Source organism: Acanthopagrus latus, chromosome 18 (genome assembly GCF_904848185.1).
Source record: "Acanthopagrus latus isolate v.2019 chromosome 18, fAcaLat1.1, whole genome shotgun sequence".
Taxonomy (NCBI): Eukaryota; Metazoa; Chordata; class Actinopteri; order Spariformes; family Sparidae; genus Acanthopagrus; species Acanthopagrus latus.
In genome coordinates this window covers 21236466-21263575 of record NC_051056.1, presented here as the reverse complement: position 1 = coordinate 21263575, position 27110 = coordinate 21236466, and the positions used below count along the sequence as shown (strand labels likewise).

The window sequence follows — 27110 nt, the reverse complement described above, 5'->3', positions numbered from 1 at the left end:
GATTTTTTATGTTAAAAGTTAAATGTTACATTTATGCTGTAATGTACCATGTGTTGGTGGGGTGCTGTGCTTGATTAATCTTTGTCCGATCACCTCCAGAGGCTCCAGCCGAGGTTCGCTGTTTGCAGGTCATCAAAACAGTGGGCCGCAGCAGCCTCATGATTGGCTGGGAGAGGCCACCGCTGGACGAGCTGGGCTGCAGCAACGGCACATTTGTGTACGGATACAGGGTGAGCAAAGCAAACTGACACTCGGAAGGTTTATTTGTCTAAAACGTTTTCTTGTGCTTATTGTTTTATCTCTTGTCACCTCTCAGGTGTTTGTAGATGAGGACTTCCACAAATCCGTCATGAGCTCAGCGTGCACCAAGGTATCATTTTCTCCCCTGACGCTCAACAGCTGTGCTTTATTTTACCCGGTTATACTTAATAACAGCAATCCCTGCTCTGCATTTTTGTTGTTTTTCTTACAGTGTATTCTGGAGAATGTGGACCTGAGTGTCCCGGTCCACATCAGTGTCCAAACGCTGGGCTCTAACGGTCTCAGCTCAAACAGTGTCCACACAACTTTCAGGACTCAGCACTGACCCCAGCGAACATGGTGGTGGCATACGACAACAAGTAAGTAAAGTAACGTGACACCCCTGCTACCTTCATCTTTACTACTAATTAGTTAAAAGTTGTATTATTTCGTCAGTGTCTCGGTGGGATTACGTCTATTTTCGGTGAAGACCTTCACTGCCAGTTGGCAGGTTGTGTGTGTCCTTGTGTTTGTATTTGTACAGTATCTGTAAACAAAAAGTATGGCTGGATATTTTCATTTTGTCATCAATGTGTTTGCTTGGTCGTGCAAAACAAATTATATTAAATTAAATTATATTTATATACAGATAAATATGACATTAAAGTAAACTCTAAAAGAGAGCTCAAAGAAACTTCTGTGTGACAATCTATTTTCCCCTTCGTCCTGTTTGTCCGCCCTTCAGTGCACAGCCATCTATAGCTGCAGCCCTCTGAGGGATCGTCCTAACCTCCACCTCAGCAGACAGCGCGGGCGACACACCGTCACACTGCTGGGAACGCCCTCAGGCTCAGATCAACAAATCAGAGAAACTCATCCCACATTGTCGTTACTAGCCTATGAACATGCAGTGACCCGTGGCCGGCAGCTTAACCTAAAAAAAAAAATTCACTGAAGATGTCAAACAAAACGCTGTGTCAGATTTCTGGGCAGGTGAAGATCAGCTTGACTCTTGTTGGAAGAACTTCCTGTTTCCTGGATTCACCTCTTGAATGGATGTCATGTTCCCTAAGTGAGAGGCTGAAGTGATTGCCAATCGAACAAACCCTGACAAACTGATGTAAAGTGTCACATCACTACAAACTATATGAAGCCAAGATCAATCACAATGTCAAAAGCTGCCTGTGACACCAACATTTCCTGACAGAGCATGTCGGAGGGACGTCTGCATCTGCTGCACATACAAACACTGTGTTAAAACGCTGAGAGGTCGCGTGTCATACAGCTTCATCTGCCTCTGTGGACTCTGTGACACGAACCGCTGGATATTCACTGTACGAAAACTGTATAATGTGCCGACGCAACATTGCACCCTGAGGTCGTCTTACTTGATTTTTACACATGAAGCCAAATATGAGAAAAAAAAAAGAAGAAGTATCACTCCAAAGACTTATCCGTTTCCTTCTCCTCACAGGTCCACAATGTTACTCAACACACAGAAGCCAGGTGTTCTTTAAGTTCTGATATTTGCACACTGTCTAAAAAATGAAATCTAAAAAAAAGAAAAGAGATTATCACTGATATTTTTTTGTAGAGAATATTATACAAAAAATATGCCAATCTACCACATACTGTACGTCTTTATGTGTGAGTGACACGCTTGTTTTTCACACCTGACAGATGTTACATTTGCACGCTCACATTGTTTTTTTGTTTTATATGATGTTCACGACACACACGATGATGTTCTTTTGCTACTTATAGTATGTATGTGTGGGTGTAGAGTGATCATGGTGCAGCAAAGGTATTTTTCTATCAGTAATTGAGAATATTTGATTTCCCATTGATTCCTTCTGACTGTACAGAGATTAAATGTTTATATAATATTAACTGTCACCCAGTGTCTGTCTGTCTCTGTATTTGAACTGGTTTGGGTTAAAAACATTGTGGTTAAAATCGATCCAGAATTTAGATTTGGCAACGTGGATAATACATAAGGCATCGTCACAGAGAGGTTGATGATATGGAGATACATCACATGAGAGTGACGATCAGTTTGTCTGATTTAATGTAGAAAATGAATAATGAATCTCCTCTTAGCTCTACTCAGCTGAAACAACTTTCCATTAATGAACACTAGATGGCAGCCGTTCATGGGCATCTTTACAGGTTGAACTGTGTGACTCCATCTGACATGTGCTTTCATCAGAGGTTTAGATGGAGTGGATGGTGCTGATGTGCCTGCAAAAAAGATTTTTCATCTTTTTATCTTATCAAGTGTCTGCTCCCCCATTCAATAAGAACCAGGCACAGCACCAAAAGACTGAAGTAAAGAGGAGAAGAATGAGCATCAGCAGCTTTTAAAAAAAGGAGCTTAATAATCACCTGCAGTGCTCAGCAGCTTCTGGAGCTCCTCTGAGGACGTCATCGCTCGAGCTCAGCAGAAAGAATACCAGGTGGAGGAGGAAGAGTGTGTGTGTGTGTGTGTGTGTGTGTGTGTGTGTGTTAAGGTAAAGTGTATGAGTAGACGAGAGGACACCTGAACTGTCAGCCCTCATCAAAACATTTTTCATTACTCTGCCTTTTAATGTTTTCTCCTGCTCCTCATCCTCTGTCTCTCTCTGCATGTACATTTACTCAAGTATTTCCTCTTTGTTACTTCATACTTCTACTGCAATCCAGAGGGAAATACTGCACATTTCACTGACTCTAGGGATCATATTACTACAGATTAAACTGCTTTAAAGTCTATAAAAAAGTTTTAAAAAAGGTGTCAATAATTTCTTTTCAATTCAGTCTACCGACTCAGATCCACTTTGACCAACTCTAACCAATGTTAGCATGTGACTCAAGTGGCACTCAGTGGGGTGCATACCTCCAACAGGAAGTGGGGTCTATTCTGGACAAAGACCCATCGACCACCCAAGTTTTGATAATACTACTTACATATTTTTACTAGAATGTCATTTCCAATGCTGTACTTAAAGGGTAAGTTCACCCAAAAATTCAAAATTCAGTTATATACTCACCTTCATGCTGATGGAAAGTCCAGTGAAGTTTTGTTGTCAACGAAAACATTTCTGGTTCTTCACAGCATGCTGCATTCTCCTGAACAGCTGAAGCAGATGGGGACTTGTTTAAAAATATATATTAGAAAACCCCAGTGAAATAAGAAAATAAATACGTGGCTACATACAGCTCATCAAATGTAACCAAGCCTACAGAAGCCCAGAGATCCCAAACTGATTTTAAGAGACAATAATAACAATCTTCACTGTAGCTGCTAAGCTAAAAGAATTAGCGCACCCCCCCACATGAAGTGTTTTTTTACATTGCAATTATAGTGTTATACACTGCTCTCATGAACAAAACAAATCACTTTCATGCCGCAGACTCACTAAACAAGAGAGTTAAAATTGACCCAAGAATGTGATCAATATAGCACTGATGCAAAAAACTGGGTTAATTTTACCCAGTGGGTAGAACGGGTTGTTATGATCCACGTGCCCAAAAGAAATCTAAAAACTGGGTCAAGTTTACCCAGTAAGATAAGATAAGATAAGATAAGATAAGATAAGATAAGATAAAACTTGATAACTTATTAATCCTGTGCCAGATGATGCTCAAAATCACAGTAACAGGAATAAGTACAAAAACACAATTGGCTAGTAAAGTGTAAAAGGAGGAGAGCCAAACAGAATCACAATAAAATACATTTACGAAAATAAGTTAATTACAATAAAAACTTAAGTAGAACAGTTAGAATATACAATGATATTGATAATTGATTAAAGGTAACATGATATTGGAAATAAACTGTCAGTGTTGTCTGACTATGTTGACCCCTGTTACTTGACCCCTGGGTAAATTTGATGTGGATGAGTGAAAGTGAGAGATATAAACCCTGCAAGGGCAAAAACTGTCTACAGTGCCTTTACTGTAGGCTTATATATTAGATTGCATGCATCACTTCATACACGCAAACAGAATCTGGTGCTTTTCTTCACTGCGCTCACTGCATGTTGGACCTCCAGTTTTCATTGAATCAGTGGTCTGCTGTAGTCCTGCAGTGCACCAGCTGAAGGTGCTTCAGTAAAGTCTGCAGTGCGGCCGCTCGACGCAACTGTATCAGCGCGAAGAAGAAGCTCGGCTGGACCCACAGGACTCTCATTACACTCCACAGGGAGACTCACCTCCATTATTAACACACACACACTCTCATCACACGTATGATGCGCACACGCCTCTCGGTGAAAATGCTGTGTGTGTGAGTGCTGACGTCTTGTTTACATGAGTTAATGACCTCGGTGTTAATTAAGTTTCCGTGCTGGATGTTAATGGCGCCCGGCTCATTGCATGTAGGCCAAGAGAGTGAGAAAATGCAGTGTGTGAGTGTGTGTGTGCGTGTGTGTGACAGACATGTCACAAGGGTGTCAACGACGAGACCAGCTGGGCTCAAGAATATTCCGTTGTGTCGTTTAATGACACTTTTGGAGCTTCTCTTTGCATGTGTGTGTTCTGCACATGTGGCTGAGAGTGTACCATCCCTGCAGGGGGAGTGTGCATGTGTGTGTGTGTGTGTGTGTTTGCAGACAGTTGTCGTCAGCAGGGCGCCTTGAGGGAGGGGGGTGGGCGGGGGGGGGACTGCTGGAAAAGTAAGAGGCAGATGAGAAAGAGGAGAGGAGGGATTGTGTGTTGGGGTTTTTAATTTCACCCAGAGGGGACGTTTTGTCACTCCATCAGCGCTGCTGACACCCTGAGCGTCCCGGGGCCACGAGTGGAGGGTTGGCTGTCTGGAGTCGACTTTCCAAAAACCTCCGGGGGGCAACCGGCTCGCCGCTCACACACCCAGAGACGAGCTCTAAATGTGGGTTTTCCTCCAGCTGCTGTGTCTGAGCAGACGGGTCTTAATTCCGGGAAGATTGTTGTGGTTTGATTTGTGTGAGTGTGTGTGTGTGTGTGTGTGTGTGTGTGTGTGTGCGCGCGCATGGATACTGGCGCATTATGCAAACACACACACAGACACACACACACACTATAAATGTCATCACATGAAAATTACCAACTGCTGAAGCTCTTATGCTTCCTGTACGTGCACAGATTTGGCACCCTGCACCCCCTCAGCGCCCCCCCACCCTCCTTTATTCTCTCCTCAAGTGTTGTGATGCCTCCCTTTTATCCTCGCCCTCCTCGCGCCTGTTGTTGTGGCCCGTATCAGCCCATCTCGCAGTCTGTTATATTTAGAGGCGAAGCACTATCAGAGCGCACAGCCGGCCGCCTCTGATTCAATTCTGACAGATCTACAGCTTTCAAAGCAATCTCCTCTCTTTTTGTCTCGCTCATTTCTCTGCCTGCCTGCCTGCCTCCACCCCCTCTCTGATTTTCCTCTCACCTCCCTCGCCGACCTCTCTTTCTTTCTCTCCTCCTCACTCCTTGCATCTTTTCTTTATTCCCAGTTTTTTTTTTTTTTTCCTTTTCCCTTATTCGTTTACATTTACATTTAGGGCATTTAGCAGATGCTTTTGTCCAAAGTGGCTTACAGTAATTCATTCACATTCTTGCGCTGATGGCGGAGGCTGCCATGCAAGGTGCCAACTGCTCATCAGGAGCAATTTGGGGGTTCATCATCTTGTGAAAGGTTCACTTCTACATGCAGCTAAGGGGGGCCAGGTTTCGAACCAGAAACCTTCCAATAACTAGATGCTCTACCTCCAGAGCTACAGCTTTTCTCATTTGTTGGTGATGCCTCTTCACACACCTTAATCTACCTGAACTCTCCTTTCATCTTCACCATTTTCTTCCCCAGGTTGAAATCATCCCTTTTCTCGCTTTTGTTGCTTTGCCTCGTTTTCAGTTCAATTTGAGTTGCTTTATTGCCGTCGTGCGTCACAAAACCCTATCTGTCTCTCCACCAGCCCCCGTCTTCTCTCCTCCCCATCACTTTTCTCCACACCTTTATCACCCGCAGTGCCTATCAGGTACACTCCGTCCCTGTCCTGCCAGGGCTCCTCATCGCTTCGAAACAAATTTGCGTTGAAACAAACATCAAACGACGCAACTTCTAATTCGGGAAGAGACAAGCAATTATCTGCTATTACATCCTGGAATCCGTGCGCAAAAGGCAGCCTTAATCTCATTAATCATGAACAATGGGGGCGGTAATAGAGAAGCATGTTTATGCAAATTCCCCCACACAGTAATCTCCTCCATGCTTTAATAGCCAAAACACTGGTGGCGCCTCGAAAAAAAAACAAATCCTCCCCCTTCTCCTCTCTCCCCCTCAACCGTTCCACTCTGTTCCTATTTTCTTTCTTTCTTGTCTTTCTCACTCTCTCACGTTGTTTTTTTCTTTGGTTCCCGCCTCCCTCCTTCTTTCCCTCAAGTGTTCATAGTCAGAGGGAGAAGTATTGATCCGGGGCCCCTGTCAAACCTTTTTTTTTTAATTCCAGTTTGATGGCAAATAACCCTGGAGACTGTATGTGGGACTCCGGGAGTTTTAACACCCCACCTCCTTCTCTTGGCAGACTTCCACTGCTCATTCCCCTTCTCCTCCATCAATACTCTCTATTCCGTCTGTTTTTATGCTGTTGATTTGCATTTTTATTGTTCTATTGCTCTCCTCTCTCTCTCTCTGCCGTTCTCTCCCTCTTGCCCCCATAGCGTCCGTTTATATTTATTTCCTCATTTCTCCTCCTTCTCTAAACTTTGCCGTTTTTTTTCCCCTTCCTGTGCTTTTTGCGTCTGAGCCCCGTCAGTCCGGTAACCATATGTGATCCAGGACTAAATATAGCGCAGGAGGACATTATAGGATTACGTCCCTGCATCCTCTCTTTCTCCCTCTCTCCTGTGCTCCCCTCTCTTGCTTTTACCCATCTTCTCCTCCCTCTTTTAGTAAAGCAGCTGGTCAGGATGAGTCAAGGAGGCCTCGCGAGGGTCGACCTGCACGTGATCCATAACATGATCAGTCAAATACAACTTGATCAGGTGATTGGCAGTCCCGCTCTCTGGCTGAGAGGTGTATCGATGAGTTGAGTTGTACTATAAATGCTTAATCCTGCACTATTCTGCCGCCTATTTACCAAAGTGAAGTTAGCAGCGTGTAGTCGTGGAAGAGTGAGCAGCCTGTAGTATTCCTATAACATTTCTTCAATATTTCTATCATCATTCGATGTCCATGCTGCTGAAAACATCCCTCCAGAAGAAGGTGGTGTCGAGGGGAGAAATATTAACCAAGAGTTTTAGTTATAAACGTAGATATAATTATTGACAGAATGAGAAGACATTGTGTCAGAGACGTCTATACTGTGTTGCTGAGATATCTACTGAAGTTAGCATGCTAACTCTTTCTGTCGGTGGTTCAGTAATCCTTTGCCAGCGATGTAAACGCCTGCTCTTTGGTAGCTGCATGGCTAACTGAGCTAACAAGCTAACTGTAGCTACAGTCATAAACAGAGTACAGTTAGCAGCAGTTAGCTACTTTGGTGATAGACTTCCTCTGTTTGTTTGGCCTTCAACAGGTGGCAGATTCTCACATACTGATACTTTGTAGACTAAAAGTTTACGTAGCTACGTAGTAGCTGTAAAGTAAGATCAGCTGCTATCACCTTTTAATCCAGGAGTCTTTCAGGTGTTTCATGCCAAGGACCCCTTCAGTTGAGATGGAGCAGAGACCCCCAGAGACACTAGATGGTAAAAGAATTCTTGCATATTAAACTGGCCTGTATACAGTATGTAGGTCTGCTGCAGTTGTAGAATGGCTAATGTAAGGTGTGTTAGCCTCAACCTATGTGAGAGCCAAGTTACAAAATGATCCTCTGTGGCGCACAATAATGTCTGTTTGTTTTATAACACACATAACCAGCCAATATGTTTTAATAATGCATCGCTGATTAGGTGCCACACAGTGATTTACAGTATGGTGAGGGTAGCTTGCTCACATTATTGCACAAGGAATCATTGGACTATCAATACTGTGTGTTTTACAAATTCATCTTTGCTCATGATACATGCCGCGTCATTTCCCACCCAGAAGCTGACAAACACAGGCCAGTGGTGTGGAGCAGAGCGGAGACTCTCTTAGGGAACAGGGGCAAAAAAATGAATGGATGAAAAGTATTTTTTATGCTGAGGGTGAGTTATTCTGCTTTATTCTCTGAGGATTAAATGTAAAGTGAAGTCATTTGATACAAAAATGCAGTTAAATTTTACTCATACTACTACTAGTTATTCTTTATATGTCACCAGATTGCAGGAAACACAGTCCTCAAATTCAAGACCCAAGAACCTTTTAAAACCTTTAATTTTAAAATCCTTTCTATTATTAATGTCTCAAGTGTTTGCAGTGGTTGTGGTTGTTGAAGACCCAGGTTAACAACTGTTCTGTCCCCATTGTAATGCATTGTAATGTTGTTTTTGCTTGTTTTTTCTCAGCTTTAAGCCTATTGAAATTCCAAAATGATGATTCAAAGTATGAATTTACAAGCTGAAAATGTACAAATCCTGTGTTCTAATTGCAGTTGTAGCTTGTAAAAAGTATAATTTCACTATTATCAAAACAACAGGAACGTGTACAAAAAAAATGACTGTGTGTTCACATCTCATGTCTGTTTCAAACCTTTTTAGACTGAGTGTGTATGTGAGTGTAAATCACAGAAAATATGAATAATTCAAAATGTTAGCTGTTTCATTTAAACCAGATGTTGAACTGGTTTTCTAAGGTTTGTCTCCACGAGACCTTTGAATAAACCTACGTGTCTATAAATAAAACATGCTCGGTGTATTCATGTTGAACTCTGGGGGGTTAATGCAACAATAATCCAATCGCATGATATCTGCGGAAACACAACACCCGGGAAGGTGCAATTCTGCCTGATGAGCACTCATCTTACTAATAGATACTCTATCTCAATGATATTGTTTGAATCTCACACTACTTCCGCAGATTTACTTTTAAAGCAAGGACTCTAGTTTCACATTTAGTTATCACCTTGTTTATTTAAAGTGAAACTCTCGCCAAAATGCCACCTAGGCTTTTTTTTGTGAACGTATATGAGTCAAACCTTGGTGTAAAAGCATAATTATGATGAAAGAGGCACTTTTAAGATTTACTGTATTTTCTTTTTCAGGTCAAACTCATTTTCAATAGGAGTGCATGGGGCAAATTAGCAATAGCATCAAAATCGCTATTTTCAAAACACAAAGAAGCCTCGACACAACATGAAACTTTGCTCGTAGTATCACCAGGGTCTCTACACATGAACATGAGCATTGAGAACATTGTTTGTGTACACAAAGTTTACTATAAAGAGAATTTTTGAACTCACGTTAGCAATAGCTTGTTCCGCTAACCGTCGTCATGGCAGCCGAGAAGCGTCATCTCAGAATGTGACGTAACATGGAGGTGAGTTAAGGTGGACCAACTGTCTTCTGGCAACAATGCGACGCCATATCTCACGTGACTTTTCCGACTTTTGATTTTAGTATTGTTTCTTATGAAGCTCCTTTTTCAGCTTCAAGGTCAATATTGTTTTTCACTAATCACAAAACAACGAATTATCCGTGCATTTGTATGGAACTAAGCTTCAGGAGCGGTCCACCTTAACTCACCTCCATGTTATGTTGCACTCAGAGATCGACACTTTTCACTGGCAGGATGGTGGTGGGCAGGACAAGCTACTGCTAACGTGAGTAGTTCAAAAACTCTCTTTTTAGTAAACTCAGTGTACGCAATGTTCTCAATGCTCCTGTTCATGTGTAGAGACCCTGGTGATACTGCGGGCAAAGTTTCATGTAGTGTTTAAAAAATAGTGTTTTGATGCTATTGCTAATTTGCCCCAAGCACTCCCAGTTAAAGTTTGTTTGACCCAAAAACGAAAATAGGGTAAATCTTAAAAGTGCGTCTTTTGTCATAGTTATGCTTTTACACGAAGGTTTGACTCATATACATTCACAAAAAAAAAGCTTAGTTTGCATTTTGGCAAGAATTTCACTTAAGTAAAGGATCTTAACACTTAATATTCCTGGTTGTTCTCTCAAAATGAATAAAATGTGACGTTCTGGAAAGAAAAGTCAGCTCGGGAAAAGAAGGACAAAAAGGAGCATAAACGAAAAGAGAAGCTAAAGAAATTATACATTAACAAAACGTTACCACCATTATCATCACATTCATCACACTTTCTGATTGTAATGTGAGCTCAGACGCCTCTGTGTCAGGTATCTGTGTAAAAAAAACAAAAAACAGTGTGTTATAGTTGTAATTTCAAAAAGAAGGCGTTTTTGAATTGGATGCAGGGAAGGAACAGTCATAAAAAAGACGCACATCTCATAAACTGATGAAGTGTGTTTATGTGTGTTGTGAGGGCTGTGGGAGGGGTTGGCAGCAGAGAGAGAGAGAGAGAGAGAGAGAGTGTGTGTGTGTGTGTGTGTGTGTGTGTGTGTGTTTGCCTAGAGAGAGAAACCGATCGAGCTCAGTGTGTTTGCTCTGCTTCGTGGGGAGCTGTCCATTGTCACTGGTGCTGAAAGTGGATTACTGATTTCCCCACTTAAAAGGGGGGGGGGGGGGGGGGGGGGGGGGGGGGGGGGGTGGTGGTGGTGGTGGTGGTGGTGGTGGGGATGAATTTGATAAGCAGGAGGGAAGAAAAGGAGAAGATGAAAAAGAAGGGAGAGGAGACCAAGAGGAGCTCATGAGATTGGTTCATTGCCGTGAAATCCCAAAGACCGACCCGCTGATTGGAAAAGGAAGTTTCCTGGAAAACTTGGGATTGTGAGAAGCGCTTCTAACAAGCTGTCGCTGTCTCACTCGGACAGTGTGTTTATTTCTTTAACACACTTCCTCTCTCTCCATCTCTCTCTCTCTCTCTTTCACCTCGCTCTCGAGAAGTCACTAATTTGGACTCATTCAGAGGTAGGATGGTGAAGGCAGAGGAGGAGGAGGAGGAGGAAGAGGAGGAGGAGTGGGGGAGGGAAGGCAGGGGGAGATCACCGTTTCCTTTTTTTTTTCTCTTCTCTCCCTTCAGCTCGGCAGGACGGAGGGCGACACGGGAAGAGGAGCGCACTCGCCTCTTTTGGATTCATTCCCTCCAGGTGAAGAAGGAGGAGGAGAGGAAGAAGAAGAAGTTGTATTGATTGCCACTTCGATCTGAGGGTGGTGCAGCTGCCTGGAAACCCTCGTCCTGCTCTGGCCCTGCTCAGCCCGCTGTGTCCCAGGTCACAGTCAGGATGACGGGGTGCGCCAAACGCTGCAAACAGGGACTTGTCAAGTTTGCGCTGACCCTGCACAAACTGGTCACGGGGACTCTCAGCAAAGGTAAGAACCCAAATGTGTCTTTACTTTGTTCCTGTGAGTGCAAAATGCGTGGTTGTATCTGTTCGAGTTCCCGCACATGTCACCGAAAGTAAGTGCGTGCATCCAACCGCAGACGAGGCTACAAACAAACACCAGAGCCACACAAAGTCCCGTCCACCTCATCCTTCATTCTCCGCTCGCACAAACTCTTTTCTTTGCTCCAGTCTTGTCTGCAGTTGACCTCGATCTGTTCTCCAGAGGAGGGGAGTGAAGGAGACAGAGATGAAGGGAGTAAGCAGCTAATAGAGAGGAGAGATAAAGTTGATATAGAGCGCAGAGGGTGCGCGTTTGTGTGTGAGTGTGTGTGAGTGTGTGTGCTCGTGATGAATGTGAGTAATAAAATGTGTCGGTGTGGCAGTGGGGGGGAAGAGGAGCCGCACACTAGAGGCTCGCTGTGAGAGGAAGCGGAGTTCTACTATGAGATTCATTAGTTGTTATTTGGTGTGTGTGTGTGTATGTGCGCAATCATGGTTATATGTAATGATCCCATGTGTTTGTGTGTGTGTGTGTGTTTAATGTTAAAGTGGTGTGTTTTTTTAAATCTCATTTTGGTGCTTTTATTGTTGCGGTAGGAAAAGCAGCGCAGGAAGTAGACATAAAAAGCCATGCTTCAGAAACTGTATGCAGCACAGCAGCAGCCTGGGGGCACACACACACACATACACGCACACACACGCACACACACACACACACACACACACACACACACACACACACACACACACACACGTATAGTATAATGCTCAGTTAGCCAATTGACATAATGTCTGCAGGGATGAGAAACATCAAAGAAGTCAGTCACACACATACAGTAGATGCATAAAGACATACTCAAATCCAAACACACACACACAAACACACACAAGCACACGCACAGGCACACACACACACACACTCACACACAGACACACACACACAGACAGACAGACACACACACATGTTTGTGGATGGCTCAAGCATTCAGCCGCAGTGGGCAGAATTGCCCTTAAGGTCTCACACACACACACATACACGCACACACACAACGTCATGAAGGAGCTGCTGCTGAGGTTTGGTTGCGTAACAAATGACTCCTTACAAGAAATAACATCATAAAGTCAAAAAAGGAAGCAGCACATAGTCACACACAGTCTCTCTCTCTCTCACACACACAAACACACACACACACGTAAAAAACACAGATGCCACTGATACACGGCCATTAAATACACCCACACAGTCAATGAGGAAATGAGCTGCAGGAACAAGACATCTTGGTCTGCAAAATATCAGAAACCCAGACACACCGACAAACACACACACCTAGACGCACACAGAAACAAACAAACCTACATTAAGATATACTAATAAACACACACACACACGCACACACACACGTACATGCACACACAGATCTACATCTGCTCTTTTACAGAGCTCCAGTGGGAGTGAGAGTTGCATCTGCAACAACATCAGATTAGACAACGGCCATAAAGGCAAATGGGCGAGACACACACACACACACACACACACACACACACACACACACACACACACACACACACACACACACACACACACAAATATTCTTGCTCCTTAAAGGGCCGTTACAATGTTGTAGCTCTATGGATCGGGTTTACTACGCAGTGTTTTTCAATTTGGGACGTTGGTGTTTTAATGAAGAGGAGCCGCCCCGTGCCCACTTTGTTCAAACAAATGAAACATGAAGGGTGAGAACAACTAATTACATTTGGTTATGCTGCTGTGATTTACAAGCAAATGGTGAAGATGTAATTGGGAGCACTTTCTTGCCGAAGTTTCACTTTTACTGTACTTCTACTGGGTGCTCTGGTACGTGTTTGATTACTGTCAGATACTGTCTGCACCAGAAACTGGAAGCTAGTAAGCTGTTGGCTTTATGTCGGTGTTATTGTCTTTAATATCTGGATGTTTAAATGTTAGGAGACAGGAGACAGATTCAAACTATAACAGTCCAAAATCAAAGCAGAGGAGGCCAAGATATCCTGCCTTTTAGAGTCATGTCCCAGAAACATAAGATCTTACACTTCCCATCATGCAGCTTGTTTTTTATTCTTAACACACCTGTATCTTTCAAGCAACAGGTTGTATAAATTGAAGTTGGGGAAAGTTGGCGTGTTTCTTTAACCTGTTCTTCTGCCTCTCTATCCTTTTTGTAACACAACTAGTACGACAAATACGACTACTGCTTTACCAGCAAACATCCAGACCTTAAGTTACCATTGTTTGAACGTCCAGTCATGATGTGACGTCCCATTATGGTTCAAAAATGAAAGCTGTGTCATTACCTGGCCATCAGCCGGACATCCTTCTTTGATGTCCAACAATGTCAAATTATGTTGTTATTACGAGCGCTTATTCAGATGTTCTGCTAAAGTGCGTGTGCACAGTTTGCTTTCAGAAGCTTTATGCGTCCTAAACACTGTGAATGATAAATCAACATTGAAACACAGAAACACAAACCTCAGCCTCCTCGTTGAGGGGCCATCACAGCTTCTTTAAAACAGGGACTGTATCTCTATTTAAGCTACATTGCTTTTTTTTTTTATTATTTTTTAGTGTAAAGCCCGAAAGTCAAACTTCTCCCCTGTGCAAATGAAGACAGCTTCAGTAAAGAGTCTTACAAACACCACAAATGATGAAAGCAGGAATATGATTTATAGATATATGTACATGTATTTTTTTATTCTTTGCTGTGAGCGTTAAATGCTCTTTATTCCAACTATAGTCACTATTAAGAGTGTTTGGTCAGTAACCCATGTCTCTCGTCATCTCCTTGTAAAAGAGAAAAGACATTTTCTGGTATACTTGCCCACTTTATCCAATCAGGACAGAGGCGTTACAAAGAGGCATGGAGAGCCATGCGAGTGTGGTGACGCAGAGAAGAGGGAGGGCACTGCAGACTGCAAAATGGACAGGAAGTCAGATATTATGACATCATCTTCTTAAGAGACGTGGATGTCACAAGTGTGGGCGTATGAGCAAAACCATTTCACATCCAAATCGGTAAATTGTTGGTAAAATATTTTTAAAAAACAAAGACGTGCATTTGCTTTTTCCATGGCAATAATAAGATCAATATTTCCTGGTTTGTAAGAGAGGGTGGACGTAGTAACAGCGTCACCACCTGATGTTCCACCTCGTATCCATGTTGAACTATTGACGGCAGACGGGGACCATTTTGGGTGGGGACACTTTTTGTGACCCATGTTTTCTGGGATAACTCTGCCATCTTTACTCTTCCACAAAATTCAAAGATTGTCTTGTATCCACTGTTGAAAAAGGATAGACGTGGCTCTCTTTAGGAGCTGTAGGAAAAAACACAAAGGTCACAAGAGGATGAATCAACTTCTGTAAAGGCGAAAGTACAATAGTTTCACACCGAATATGAAATATGACCCTTCCCCTCAGAGTTCACACGTTATTAATGTGAAGTACAATGTGTCAATGAATGCTTCCATCTAAACATCCATCCATCTGTGCGTTCAATAGCGCAGCCACCAAACCCTTTTCTGCAGTAAGATTCTGACATTAAAGGTCAAACAGGCCCACTTCTCTCTGTAGCTGACGGGCTTGGCTGCCTTTTTCACACTTCACTGTAAGTTACTGACAGCCTCTTTTTTTTTTTCAGATGACCTTTAACGGTCAGAGTTTTAGGACAGTTTAAGAGCTACAGGGATAAATTATGGTGAAAGAACAGTTTTCCTTCTTCTCCTCTCAGCGGCAACAGGAGCCTTACATCAGTCCCTGCAGCAGCACAGAAGGAGACGATACCAAGGCTCTGTGTGTGTTCAGTGTAGTGAATGCAAATATAGGTATAACCAACAGATTCAGCTCCATGTAGAACGACTACCAGAGCAGCATTGACCTCTGCTGGTAGAGCTGAGAAAATGAAAATTAACAGACATGAAAACACACATATGCAAACCTGATGAGGTGTCGTTTGTATCTGTCAAGCTTTAGAAGTAAAGTTGAAAAAAAAAAGTCAAGAATGCACACATTTTCTAATCTGTTCGGAAACTCGTAAGAAAAACAGCTGTGAAGGTAGAAAGAAGAAAATACAGAGGATGAGGATTAAAGTGAATCTCTTCGTCACATCTCCTTGAGCATCTGATGTCTTTAAAACTCAACATTACAGGCAGCTCAGCAGAATCCAGGCTGATGTGGAAATGATCCTTTATTTGCCTCAGTCAGACGCGCGTTACGTGTTCCCACTCCACTACTTTTCAAAAACTATATGATCATAGCCATCAAGATGAGTTAGATAAGATAAGACTTGATTAATCCCTTAAAGATCCAATACACAACAGACAAATAGAAATGTAGAATAAAATACTACTGTTAATGAAAATAAATAAAAGACAATGGTCACTCACACCACTACACACCTTTCACATACAAATACGATTTCACAGATAAAATATGATTTCACAGTAAGCAAACAAAAATAGCTTTAGATAGTTTCATAGTGCAAAATGTGAGGGATCAACTGCATGACATATATTTATGATTCTATTCTTTTATATTTATTTAGTCATGATCCAAAGCTATGAGAACTGTAAACAAAAGCAGCTAGCATGCTACCAGTGTTGACAGTGTGAACAGAGCTGTACATTTTCGGAGATGCATTTCTTTACAGATCGATGGAAACACCTCAGCTAACGTGAGCGAAAAGCTAACTTTCTCTGTTTTAATGCCCACTGAGCATTTTTGACACAAAAACAAAAATATAAAATAATAATAATACATCACAACAAATAAGTCAGGGACCTGCCAGGTGTTTACTAAAAGATGTCCGAGCAGCTAATGTTATGTAGACGCTCTATATCGCTCTATTACGCAGATAGCTACCAGTGTTAGCCACGTTTGCCCTCAGACTTCTCACTTAGAACAGTGTGTAAACAGAGCTGTGCATTCATTGATCAGTTAAATCATTTATGCTAACCCTCTGTGGCGTGGTGCGCAAACAGATTGTCTGTAAATCACAACTAAAGTAAAAAAACACTACATGTCCTTGAGACAAACACCCTGAGGATCACAGAGATTTCCACAGTTTTAATATAACTGTGATTCTTCCTGTTTTGTAGTCAGTGCATTTAATCCTCCATGTTCCCTGTTTATCTGTACCGACTATGTGTCAAAAGAAAAACGTCAGCCTCAGTGAAAAATCTTATGCACACTGGCTGAATTTCTGATTCCTGTTTTCTTTTAGTTTGCAGAAATCTCCGGCTGGAGTTTCCATCCCTCTCTTTAAGCCCTGCTCACTTCTCCTCTCTGCAGACTGATTAAACCAAATCCCTTTCATCGCTTTGGTTTCCCTCTTAGTTCCTCTCCGACTGTCTGTCACTTTCCGCGCTGCCTTTCGCCCTAAACTTCCCCTCAGCCTCCCGTCATCTCTGAAAAAACCCTGTAAACATCCTGTCAAGCAGTGCCAGGCTCTAAACAGCCTTGCGTGATTTCACTTATCCTATCCATGCAGCCTGCCCTCGGGTGCTTCCCCACTGGCGTACAAATCTCAACCTGCCTGGATGCGGAGCTGTGTGCTCTGTGGTGGTCTGGGCACAGGTGATGGCACCTGATGGCAGCCATCAGCACACAAAACAGTCTTTGGCTGGAAAATACCAGTAAAGCCCTTCCTCTCCAAAACTCATCACCTGGATTGTTTGTCTGTCTTACCACCTCACACTGTTTTAAAATGACTTCAGATCTCTAAAATGTTTTTCTTCTTGCTCGTACAGTTGGATGTTTGAGTTCACTGTGTAGGTTTGAGACCAGAAGGCAGGTTTTTTTTTTTTTTTTGACCGTGTAAATTTTCCATTCTAAGGATTCTAACGAGCTTGTTCTAAAAACATTCCTTAATACATGTCTGGAATCTTTACACTTTCCTGAGTTGGCCCATGGAGGTTCTATATAAAATCAAAGAACGAACTCCCTTCAGAGGAAACTTTCCCAGACGAACAAAACAAGAAACTTAAAGTGCTGACTCCTGTCAGTCTTCAAAGCGCTTTTCTGTTGGGAATAGGAGGAACATGCAATCTTAATCACTCTTCTCCTCCTTCCTGTCTGTTTACCGGCTCAGGGGGAAGAGTTTCCCAAAAGCTGCTATTCATTGACAGCATTCGACACTAATGTGGCTTGCGGTATCAGAGTATTGACCTCTGATTTTTAACAGGACTTGTTTGAAATCAAAACTATTTACCAAAACTCTGTCATTCCTACTTCTTTCTTTTCCATTTGTGAGTTTACTCCGGCAGCCCAGCAGAGGGCGTCAGATTCCTCCTCCTCGCTCTTCATAATCACCGTAATCCCACATTGTCAGGGCACATCAAAACACAAAGTGAAGTTGAGTCTTAACCAAACGAACCATTAAATATTCACAGTATCAAAGTGTCTGCTGATGAGGCAGCTCTTCCTCTGATGTTTGATGTATGATGAGGTGGATTTTTCAGACTGAGGGGTTTGCTGGCGTTGGCGCACACACTGTTGGTCATAAGTGCTTAATGAAATATTCAGCAGCTCCTTTTTTTTTCTTCTTCTTTTCTTCCTCTCCATCAGATATTCTCTTCAGGTCGCCCCTCTTTGAGTCGGGGGGGGGGAGACTTGACTGCACTTTTGTATTCAGTGTTGGAGAGCGAGAGAGTAGGATGGATGAGCAAATGAGAGCAGAGAGCGGGGAAGAAAGAAAAATGAGAGGATAGGTGTGTGTGTGTGTGTGTGTGTGTGTGTGTGTGTGTGTATGTGTGTGTGCGCCTGGCTTCACACACGTGGTGTCTCTGTGCACACAAGCTTTTGATGTGGATACCAGCGTGTGTGCTTTCCATCCACACCTACTGCTGCTTAGCCTCCAAAATGCTGTCATATCAATTTTAATGTGCCACGAGGGGGACACAGTGCATGTTTAATAGAAAATATAATGCACAATAATTCATATGGAAAAAGGCTCTCAGGGGAGGGGACACCGTTCTCCCCCCACCGATGCTGTAATCAATCCCCGAACTGCATACAATTAACACTTCCATCAGTCTCATCTGCTGCGGGGGGGGAGGAAACGAGAGACTCAGAGCGAGAGAGTCAATAGCGGTGTTTGCATTCAGCTCACAGAAAAAACCCACCAGGGTACTTAAGGTATAGAAATAAGACTTTTTGCTGCAGTTAACAAAAATGGAAATTTAATTTCCGCCCGTGAAGGAACACCCCGGTGTGTCGTGTGCTTTGTTTTCGTATCCAGGAATAGTACGAGGGCCGAGAGAGCCCAAGCACGGTCGCACCCACTGGCAAGGTGATGCCGTCTGTAAAACATTTATGTACAAAAAAACTAAAAACTGTAAATATTTCAACCGGGCTGGAAAGGATAAATAGATAAAAAGCCTTGTGTTAGCGTGTTTTCTCACTGGTTTCATGTCCTGTCGCAAGCTGGTTTTTAAAAGAGCTTCCCGCCGCCCAAATGTGTCATCTGTGTGTCAACCGCAGGGAGCAGGCGGGATGGTGGCTGCAAACGGGAGCTTTTCACATCTTGACAGGTGACATAAAGTATGTGGATGGTGCACAACAGTGAATCTTTATGAGAGATTGCCTGTGGGAGGGAGAAACGGCAGCCGTGGCCTTGAAAAGAGGGAGAAATAGACTGCTGTTATGGAGAGAGAGAGAGCTGGAGACAGCACAGGCTCGCCAATGCACGGCGCTGTTCCTCTCAGTGTAACATGGTTTGCACTGATCAGTGTGTTAGAAATAAAAGACAGCCACCAGTCATCCTGTTTTAACACAATTTAGCAGAAGGATCACACGGGTTGCTGTGTCAAAAAGCACATTTGTGGTTTAATTCATCCAGATTTGGATTCGCCTCCTGTGCGATGGCTTCTAAATGCATGAATGAAAAGAAAGGCCCTGTAGAGATGGTCTCTAGAGTTGTGTTTGTCCTTTCTGGGCTACTGTAGAAACGTGGCAGCGCAACATGGCGGACTTCCCTGAAGAAGAGCTGCTGTTAATCATTTTGTCACGACAAATGTTTAAAAATGACTGCAAGTGAAGTGCTTTCTTTCCCCCCGGTTACCCACAGAAACAATTTGTAAGGCAAAACGCTGTTCGTGTCTGTAACCAGCCGACAGCCTGCCGTTTGGTAACGATGATTCAAGTCAGCCTCACACCAATGACAGCTATTCTCACCACAAGGCTCCATTTAAATACGGCTCCCTCCTCACTAATAACCACGTCTACTCAAAAACTGCCCCACACTACTGCTGCTGCAAAGCTTGCTGCTGCCACCTTTTTTTTTTTAAATTCAGTAAAGTCCTATCAGAGCTCAAGGTTATAAAACTGTATTAGTTGTCTTCCTTCGGGCTGTCTCTTTTGTACCCTGGGGTTGTTTTTTTTCTGAATTTGAATCCCTGTTTTGGCTTAGAAAGCTGCTTAGTCAATTCAGTGAGCATCCTCAGAGCCGTGCCATCAGCGCCAAGCATAACTGTAAACCTTTGACGAGAGTGTTCCTGACTGAAATATAACATATGATGCATTATTATTCATTCAACCATTCAGTATTACATTAGACTGATAGCCAGCCACTGCTTGCGGCAGTGAATGTTGTATATTTAACCTCTAGTGAACGTCTGTAACCGTAAGTTAAAGTGAACTGAGCTGGAAAAGTTCATAACAGACGTATTAGTCACTCAATCGCATTGACCTGACTGCTGGGGTTATGAAGTGGAGCATGGATGTAATCAGCAGAAGTATTCAGTGAGTGATGTTATCAGTGTTATAGGTTGACATTCGTACATAATTTGAGTTTCCAGTGGTGCTAATTCTGTAGGCCGTCCAATCGTAATTCCAGGACCCCTCTCCAGCAGAGATGATCTGGTATAATGAGAGGTTTATGGATCCAGTCTTAACCCTCCTGAGCTGCTCACAGTGTCATCAGTGCCACCCCAATAATAAAAAACGTGTTTGATTGATGACTGCACTCCTGCTGTCTGAGCCAGACCACAACAACCAATGAGAGGCGTCCCAGAGGTAAATATTTTAGCCATTGAGGTTAACGTTAGCTAGCATACTACTCATCTAACATTTCTCTCAATCTCAAATTTTCACTGAAGATTATTGAGATATGTGAATAGCATAGACACAGACAGACAGAGATTTCTTGCTTTATAGTTAGACAAACTCCTTAGCTAACAGTTGTCTGCTTACACATCCACCAGATGTTCTTTGTTTTTCTACATTGAGCTCATACCACGACGCATGTTCATTTTGCTCTAAGATGACACCAGATGCATATACGTCGCATTCCGGCTCCAGAAGGCATAATCACACGTGACCGCAGGTATGGGTATGTCTTATAAGCACAACAGCACAAAGCGTTCCCAACCGAAGGACTGAAAGAAATGTTTTATTTGGAGAAGGAACCAGATGTTATGTTGTTGTTTTGGCGTGTGACTATTTACTCTGTGCTGAATTGATGCGTCGTGTTCCAGCATCCGGCAAAAACAGAAGTCTTGATAATCTGCCCCACAGGGCTCCGGACTGCTGTTATGGAGCAGAGCCGGACCGGAAACGTATCTGGTGGAATCTAACTGTTAGTCTGACTGTCTCTTGGTTATCTGACTTCATTGACCCTCATACTGACGAAACTCAACAACTTGAAATGTGTTATGATCTTACCACTTACTGTATAAAAGAAGTAGACGTAGTCCTCAAACCAGTGGGAGACACCACTGTTTGAAGCCTTGAGTTTGACATTTTGGCAGTTGCCATTTCAGTTTTTCTGGAGCCAGAAGTGACCATATTTAATTAGGAAGGTGGAGCTGGGAAGGATCTAAGGAGTTAAGGGCTCACTTATCAGCCAACACGTATGAAAATAAGCTCATACACATGTTACTAAGTGTAATATAACACGTATCATAGAAAGGTTAACATAAAAACTGAAATGAAATGTAAGAAATCATTGTACCAGTGGTTTGCAGAAAAGAACAACACCGACATTTTATCTTCGGTGACCAGGCCATCATTTTAGCTACATGTACAGTGAAAAAATAGTCTTGATGTAACATTTCACTCGTCTTTATTTTAGCATCACAAGCAGAACATCCCAAACTATCTGCATGGTGATGCTAAAAGATGCCATTTATTTATTTTTTTATAATCGAGTGAAATGATCCTTTTAGTGGTGATGATATGAATCAGCATTTGTTGCTTCAAACAGTTCTAGAGGCGAAATGATTTTGCTGGTGTTTCCTCACTGGCTGCATATTGACTGCAGTCAGGCCTTGTCGCACAGCCTGGGCTGAGTCTTGTGGTCTAGGGGGGAGCAGCTGACACATGTTAGGCTTTTCGCAGATGAAAACCGACATGTGATCGCCTTTTTTTTTTGCAGCAGCAGGGATCGGCTGATCTCAGCGGCGTTATACCTCATTCCCACATCTGTCCGGATCGTTGGGCTCGTCTCCTCCACTCCTCACTCCATTAAAATAAAACTGTTAGCTCTGATGAGTCAGAAGACACTGAGCTGTTTGAGCCAGTTAATGGCCAGGTGCAGTTTTGTGCCTCCCTCCTTCCCTCCCTCTCTTCTATCCCGCCATCTTGTTCCTGTCTTTTTTTTTTTTAACTCCCTCACTCCCTCCTTCCATCTCCCCCCCATTGTCGTCTATGTCTGCTCCATCTACTCTGTCCTCCCAATTCTCTGCTCTCATTCGATTCTCCCTTGCCCTCCACATTCTCCACCTTCATCCGTTCTCTTCCCTTCCAACAGTTATTGCCCCCCGTGTCTCATTTCTTTCACTCCCTCCATGCTTCCCTCCCAGTTCTCCCCTCATGTTGCCCTCATCTCCTCTGCATGATCATCACTATGACAGTTTCCGCATAGCCTTCGTCTGATAAAAGCGGGCAGCAAACAACCAGCCAATTTATTATTCACCGTTTTTCTCGCCACATGTGCCGTGCTTGACAACACCTTCTCTCTCCGCCGTCGACTTTTTTTTACTACCGCACAGTCGTCCAACCACATCCCTTCCTTTCCTTTCCGTTCCTTTCCATACCCCTCCATCCATTCATCCAGGCCGCCACCTCAATCTAGTAAAAGGTCCGTTGTGTAATGGTTAATAAATGATGAGAGCGAGGTAGGCTGGCACTCAGAATGATCCACAGCACCCCGGACAGGAATGAGTAGCACCACAGATGATGTCAGGCTTAATGTCTTGGAAGAGTTTGGCACTCGGCCTAATGTGATGAACCTGTTGCTGTTTAGTGTTATTGCAGCGCCAGCGCAGGCCTGCAAAGCTATTTTGGTTTCCTCCGCCGTCCAAACCGCAGAGATGTTAATGCCTCAATTACTTTGTCTGTTTGTGTTTGTCGGCTGGATGGCTCAAAGACTTCCGAATCACGTCCCTTAAAGAGATTACTGTAGATGTCTGCCATGACGTGGATATATGCGATGAAATGTCTCAAACTCAACATTCACTCACTGGCTTTCCTCTGCGATGGCTTTGTTCTACCAATCCATAAAAAATGCCCAATAAGTTTCCAGGAGAGAAGCATGTAATTTGGTTTTAATTAAAAGTGAAACAGAGAGTGATCAGTCAGTGCACTTTTTAATGAATTCCAAATCCTAAGCTAGCATAACCTTGAGTATTTGGTTCATAGTTTTTCACATGCAAAGGAATCTGGTGCAGAACAGTCACAATTAACACAGTGAGAAGAGAAGAGAAAAGAAAACAAGTTTCGTAATCAAAGGATGAAACATTTATGTGCATTAAATATTCACCTGGGTTAACAGAACAGGCCTTTCAAGGAAATCCCTCCTGAAATCAACAGTCAAGTCATCGCAACCACTGGACCTAACTTAAAAAGACGTCTCAGAGCACTGTCTCTATTTTCTGTGCAACCACAATGTTCTTCCAAGAAAAATGACATCATTAGTTGTCTTAGAAAATTCCCCAAAACAACAATGAAGTCATCAAGAATCAATGAATTCATGACTCTGTACTGTTGGGGAGCAAAGGAGGAAGTTACATGAAGTTGTGACGGGGCTACTAAGTCCACAGCATGAGGAGATCGGGGCGGTTGGATGGTTGCCAACTGTTGTTTTTTGACACTTGAGAAAAACTGTTATACATCTTCTACAGACAGTCAGTGTTGTTTAATCTTTAACAATGATCTGGATCATTCCATATACTTAATCAATTAGTAGTTAATTTCTGCATGATGGTTCCCTCACCTTAAAAGAGTTGTTGTTTTGACACAAACCATGATCCAATAACAGTTTAATTTTTTGTTTTGGAGAGCGGTTCTACAGGGTCAGAAAACACTGACAGTTTATTCTCATTCTACAGCATATGGAACTCGTGTCTTAAGTTAGGAGCTTCGGTGATGTGGTGGCAGATTGTGAACACCGACCCTGTTAAACCACGGTCCCTGACCTTGAATGGGAATTACTTCCTTGATCTTCCTCCACCCGTCCACTGACTCCTGGTCGATAACTTTGAGCCATTCCCCGATTGATGCTGTGACCTCATTTGGTCTGATGTTCACAGACAGCTGATGTCATCTTTCACTCTCTTTCCCATTTCATTGAAGTGGTCTCCACAGATGTTATTGCAAGGGATGCTACCAGCCAAGTCTTCTTCTCAAGGGCTGTCCTATCTTTAGGATCTAAGCAGAGATGCCACTTACTATCACTGACCGAAGTCCCAGTAGTGAGAGTTCCCACACTTAAGAATGAATAAATGATTAATTTGAATCTAAGAAATGGGGACTTAACTAAGGATCCAACAATCTGTTTATCCTAAAATTAAAGAGATATGAATGATATCTTGTAGTTAAGCTCAAGAACCACTCAGCGATGCAAGAGTTTTCTGCGAGTGCCTGCCGGGTTCTGGGATTCAGTGTTTTTGAGTAACTTTAATGGAGCTCTATATATTGAAAAGCTGTGCCATTCCACTGTCAGCAGCAGTCACTTGGGGGTGGACAACTGGTGATTTGCATTGCTGAGTTACAAGAAATCGTCAAACTTGTTCATTTCCAGCTGTGACCTTTGAAAGTCCAATTTGCAAGATGTCTCAGCAGACGTCAAAAACTGTCACTTTACGGTGGCAGCCGACTCAACTAACAATCCCAAAGTGTCACTAGTTGACGAGATGGAAATGAAACTCAAAAATGTGCGTTTTTACAAATTGGACCTTCAAAGATATACAGTTAAACACAGTTGTCCAACGTGTCAGATGTTTCCTCTGTGCTGTATTTACGTACACGCACAATTACCTTGCTCGCTCGTGTCTTTGATTTCAACACAACGCCGACGTCTCAGATTAACTGCTAGTTTCAGGTAAACTGAAGCTGGTTGGCCCAACATGTAAATTGGATCCCCAACATAACATTACTGGGGTTTTGTACCTGCAAGTTACAGGTAGAAAACCTGGATGATTGGGTGTTCAGCTTGGTTGTATAATGATGTCATGTCATTTTGTGGCTATGACGTGAACAGCAGATGGAAAGCAGGACACGATTCTCTCCTTTGTTGGAGTTTGAACCTGTAACTGAACAATATGTAGGAACGATAACAACCTGACGTTCCTCCATCTCATCCAGTCTGCTTTTTAAAAACGTTTTCACAATCACATAACTGCAAACTACCTACAGTCCATTTTTTTCTAGTTCTCAGCACAAAGCTCAGTTAGTGTCTGATTTTCTCCCTGCAGATGATTGTGTTCACGTAATTGTCGATGTTTCCATTTTTTTTAAGGACTTCTTATCAATGTTGGATGAAAAAGAAATAGAGTTATTCTAGTTTAGCAGCTGTTCTGAACCACTGTTATCAAGGTCATTATATTATAATCTATAGTACTTCATCCTTCATATGAATCGATTGAATGCTGTTTGAATCCTTGGTATTTAGAAAATGTCAACTTTGCCGAGGCTGATCAAAAACAGCCTGTTTTTCAGCTCCTCCACTGTGGGTTTTTTTTTCTTCTCTCAGTTTATTCAGTGTTTGATCAACCAAAGGCTTTCTCTCCGCTGATAGATGTGTATGTAACCTCTCCACCGAAGTTAAACATCACCGCTACAGCAAATCACGCTCTCTTATCTCGTCTATTCAGCCGAGCTCTCAGAGTTTAATCAGCATGTCTTGTGTGTCGCTGGCTGCTGTGGTGTGTATTTGAAAAAATCCTGTTTCTGTCTGCTGATCTATTGCCACTTTTACTTGTGTGTGTGTTTGTGCCTGTGTGTGTGAAATGTGTTTGTTAGATTTTGATTAGAGGCTGCCGTTAGATCTGTCTGCAGAGCCAGAAAAAGAGTGAGAGGAGGTGTGTGTGTGTGTGTGTGTGTGTGTGTGTGTGTGTGTGTGTGTGTGTGTGTGTGTGTGTGTGTGTGTGTGTGTTGGGGTGAGCTGTTGCATATCCAAAAAAAATGTCCCCTCACCTTTACACACACCTTCGCTGCAGTGCTGCCTTCTCTCTCTTTCTTTGTCTGTCTTCCTCTCTCTTCTCTTCTTCTTCTTCCTCTTGTCCACTCCACACCTCACGGCACACACACACACACACGCCTCCTCCTTCTCTTTCCCTCTCTTGTTTTTGGTTTGCATCGATCCGCAGACTTCTGCAGTCAGTAGCTTTTAATGAAAGCCATGGCCTAATGGCTTTATCATTGGCCTTGATGGCCTGAGCTCAGCCACAGCAATGGCTCGGCTGCAAATTGTTTTTCTTAAATAAAGCCACGTGAGGAATTTCAATAAGGGGGCTGCAGTCGATGGTTGACAGCAGGGGTGGGGGTGGCATTACAGGGAGGGCAGCGAGGGGTTAAGCGTGACTGACGAGCGCAGCACATGTATGGAGGCGGACTGTCGCGTGCATGTGAGCGTAGCCAGACCCGAGAGCGAAAAAACATGTCTGAGTACACCATGTTGATGCCGGCGCTGACATATGCGAGGCGGCGTTCCTGTAAATGTAGTGGTGTCAGATGTCCGGAGCTTTGTCCGTGACCCACCCGCCAGCGGAGTAATTACACGCACACACGTGGACGCACGCTACCTGTCACATCAGCACATGTCGAGATAAAGCAGCAAATGCACCCGGCACGGTCGGAGCGTTTGCCTCCTGAATAGCAAAGGGGGTGCCGATCAGTCCAGCCCTCCCCTTATCTCCCCTCACCTCTTGCACCCTTCTTCTCTCCCTATCTCCTCGCCTCCCCTGCTGTCTGTGAATCATCCTAATTTGTCTCCGTCCCTTCTCCCTCTTCTCGTCATTTTCTCATCCCCCCCCATCCCCTTCCCCATCTCCATCGCCCTCCCGTGGGCTTTGTCGTCCCCTCTCCCTCACACCCATCTCCCTCTCTCCGTCTCTGCCTTTTTCCCGTGCAACAGTGTGCAATCCCTCTTTCCCCAGCAGACAGACAAAGCAGAAAAGAGCGACTGAGACAAATAGGAGGAGAAAAAGAGGGAGCAGAGACAGAGAGGGAGGCAGATACGTAAAAGAGGCACAGAGGAATTGATGGAATGACAGTCTGGTGGCAGGGGACACGCTGACAG

At 43.3% G+C, this 27110-nt stretch overlaps 2 protein-coding genes and 1 long non-coding RNA gene across 3 annotated transcripts in view; 2 read left to right on the top strand and 1 right to left on the bottom strand.

Moving 5' to 3' along the window:
- Window positions 1–2136, top strand: part of LOC119007143 (rootletin-like) — a 12845-nt gene extending 10709 nt beyond the window's left edge. The window contains exons 15-18 of the mRNA XM_037076552.1: window positions 100–230; window positions 317–370; window positions 473–620; window positions 986–2136. Coding sequence (XP_036932447.1) covers window positions 100–230; window positions 317–370; window positions 473–586 — 299 coding nt within the window. The 3' untranslated portion in view covers window positions 587–620; window positions 986–2136. The remainder of the gene's footprint in view (window positions 1–99; window positions 231–316; window positions 371–472; window positions 621–985) is intronic.
- Window positions 1–9720, bottom strand: part of LOC119007147 — a 17856-nt gene extending 8136 nt beyond the window's left edge. Inside the window, exons 1-3 of the long non-coding RNA XR_005071037.1 lie at window positions 9564–9720; window positions 7845–7922; window positions 3270–3356 (exon numbers count right to left, since the gene is read on the bottom strand). This is a non-coding gene — a long non-coding RNA (uncharacterized LOC119007147). The remainder of the gene's footprint in view (window positions 1–3269; window positions 3357–7844; window positions 7923–9563) is intronic.
- Window positions 9721–9731: 11 nt separating this feature from the next.
- Window positions 9732–27110, top strand: part of LOC119007145 (Kv channel-interacting protein 1-like) — a 47909-nt gene continuing 30530 nt past the window's right edge. Inside the window, exons 1-2 of the mRNA XM_037076555.1 lie at window positions 9732–9923; window positions 11256–11545. Of these exons, the coding sequence (XP_036932450.1) occupies window positions 11458–11545 (88 nt within the window). The 5' untranslated portion in view covers window positions 9732–9923; window positions 11256–11457. The remainder of the gene's footprint in view (window positions 9924–11255; window positions 11546–27110) is intronic.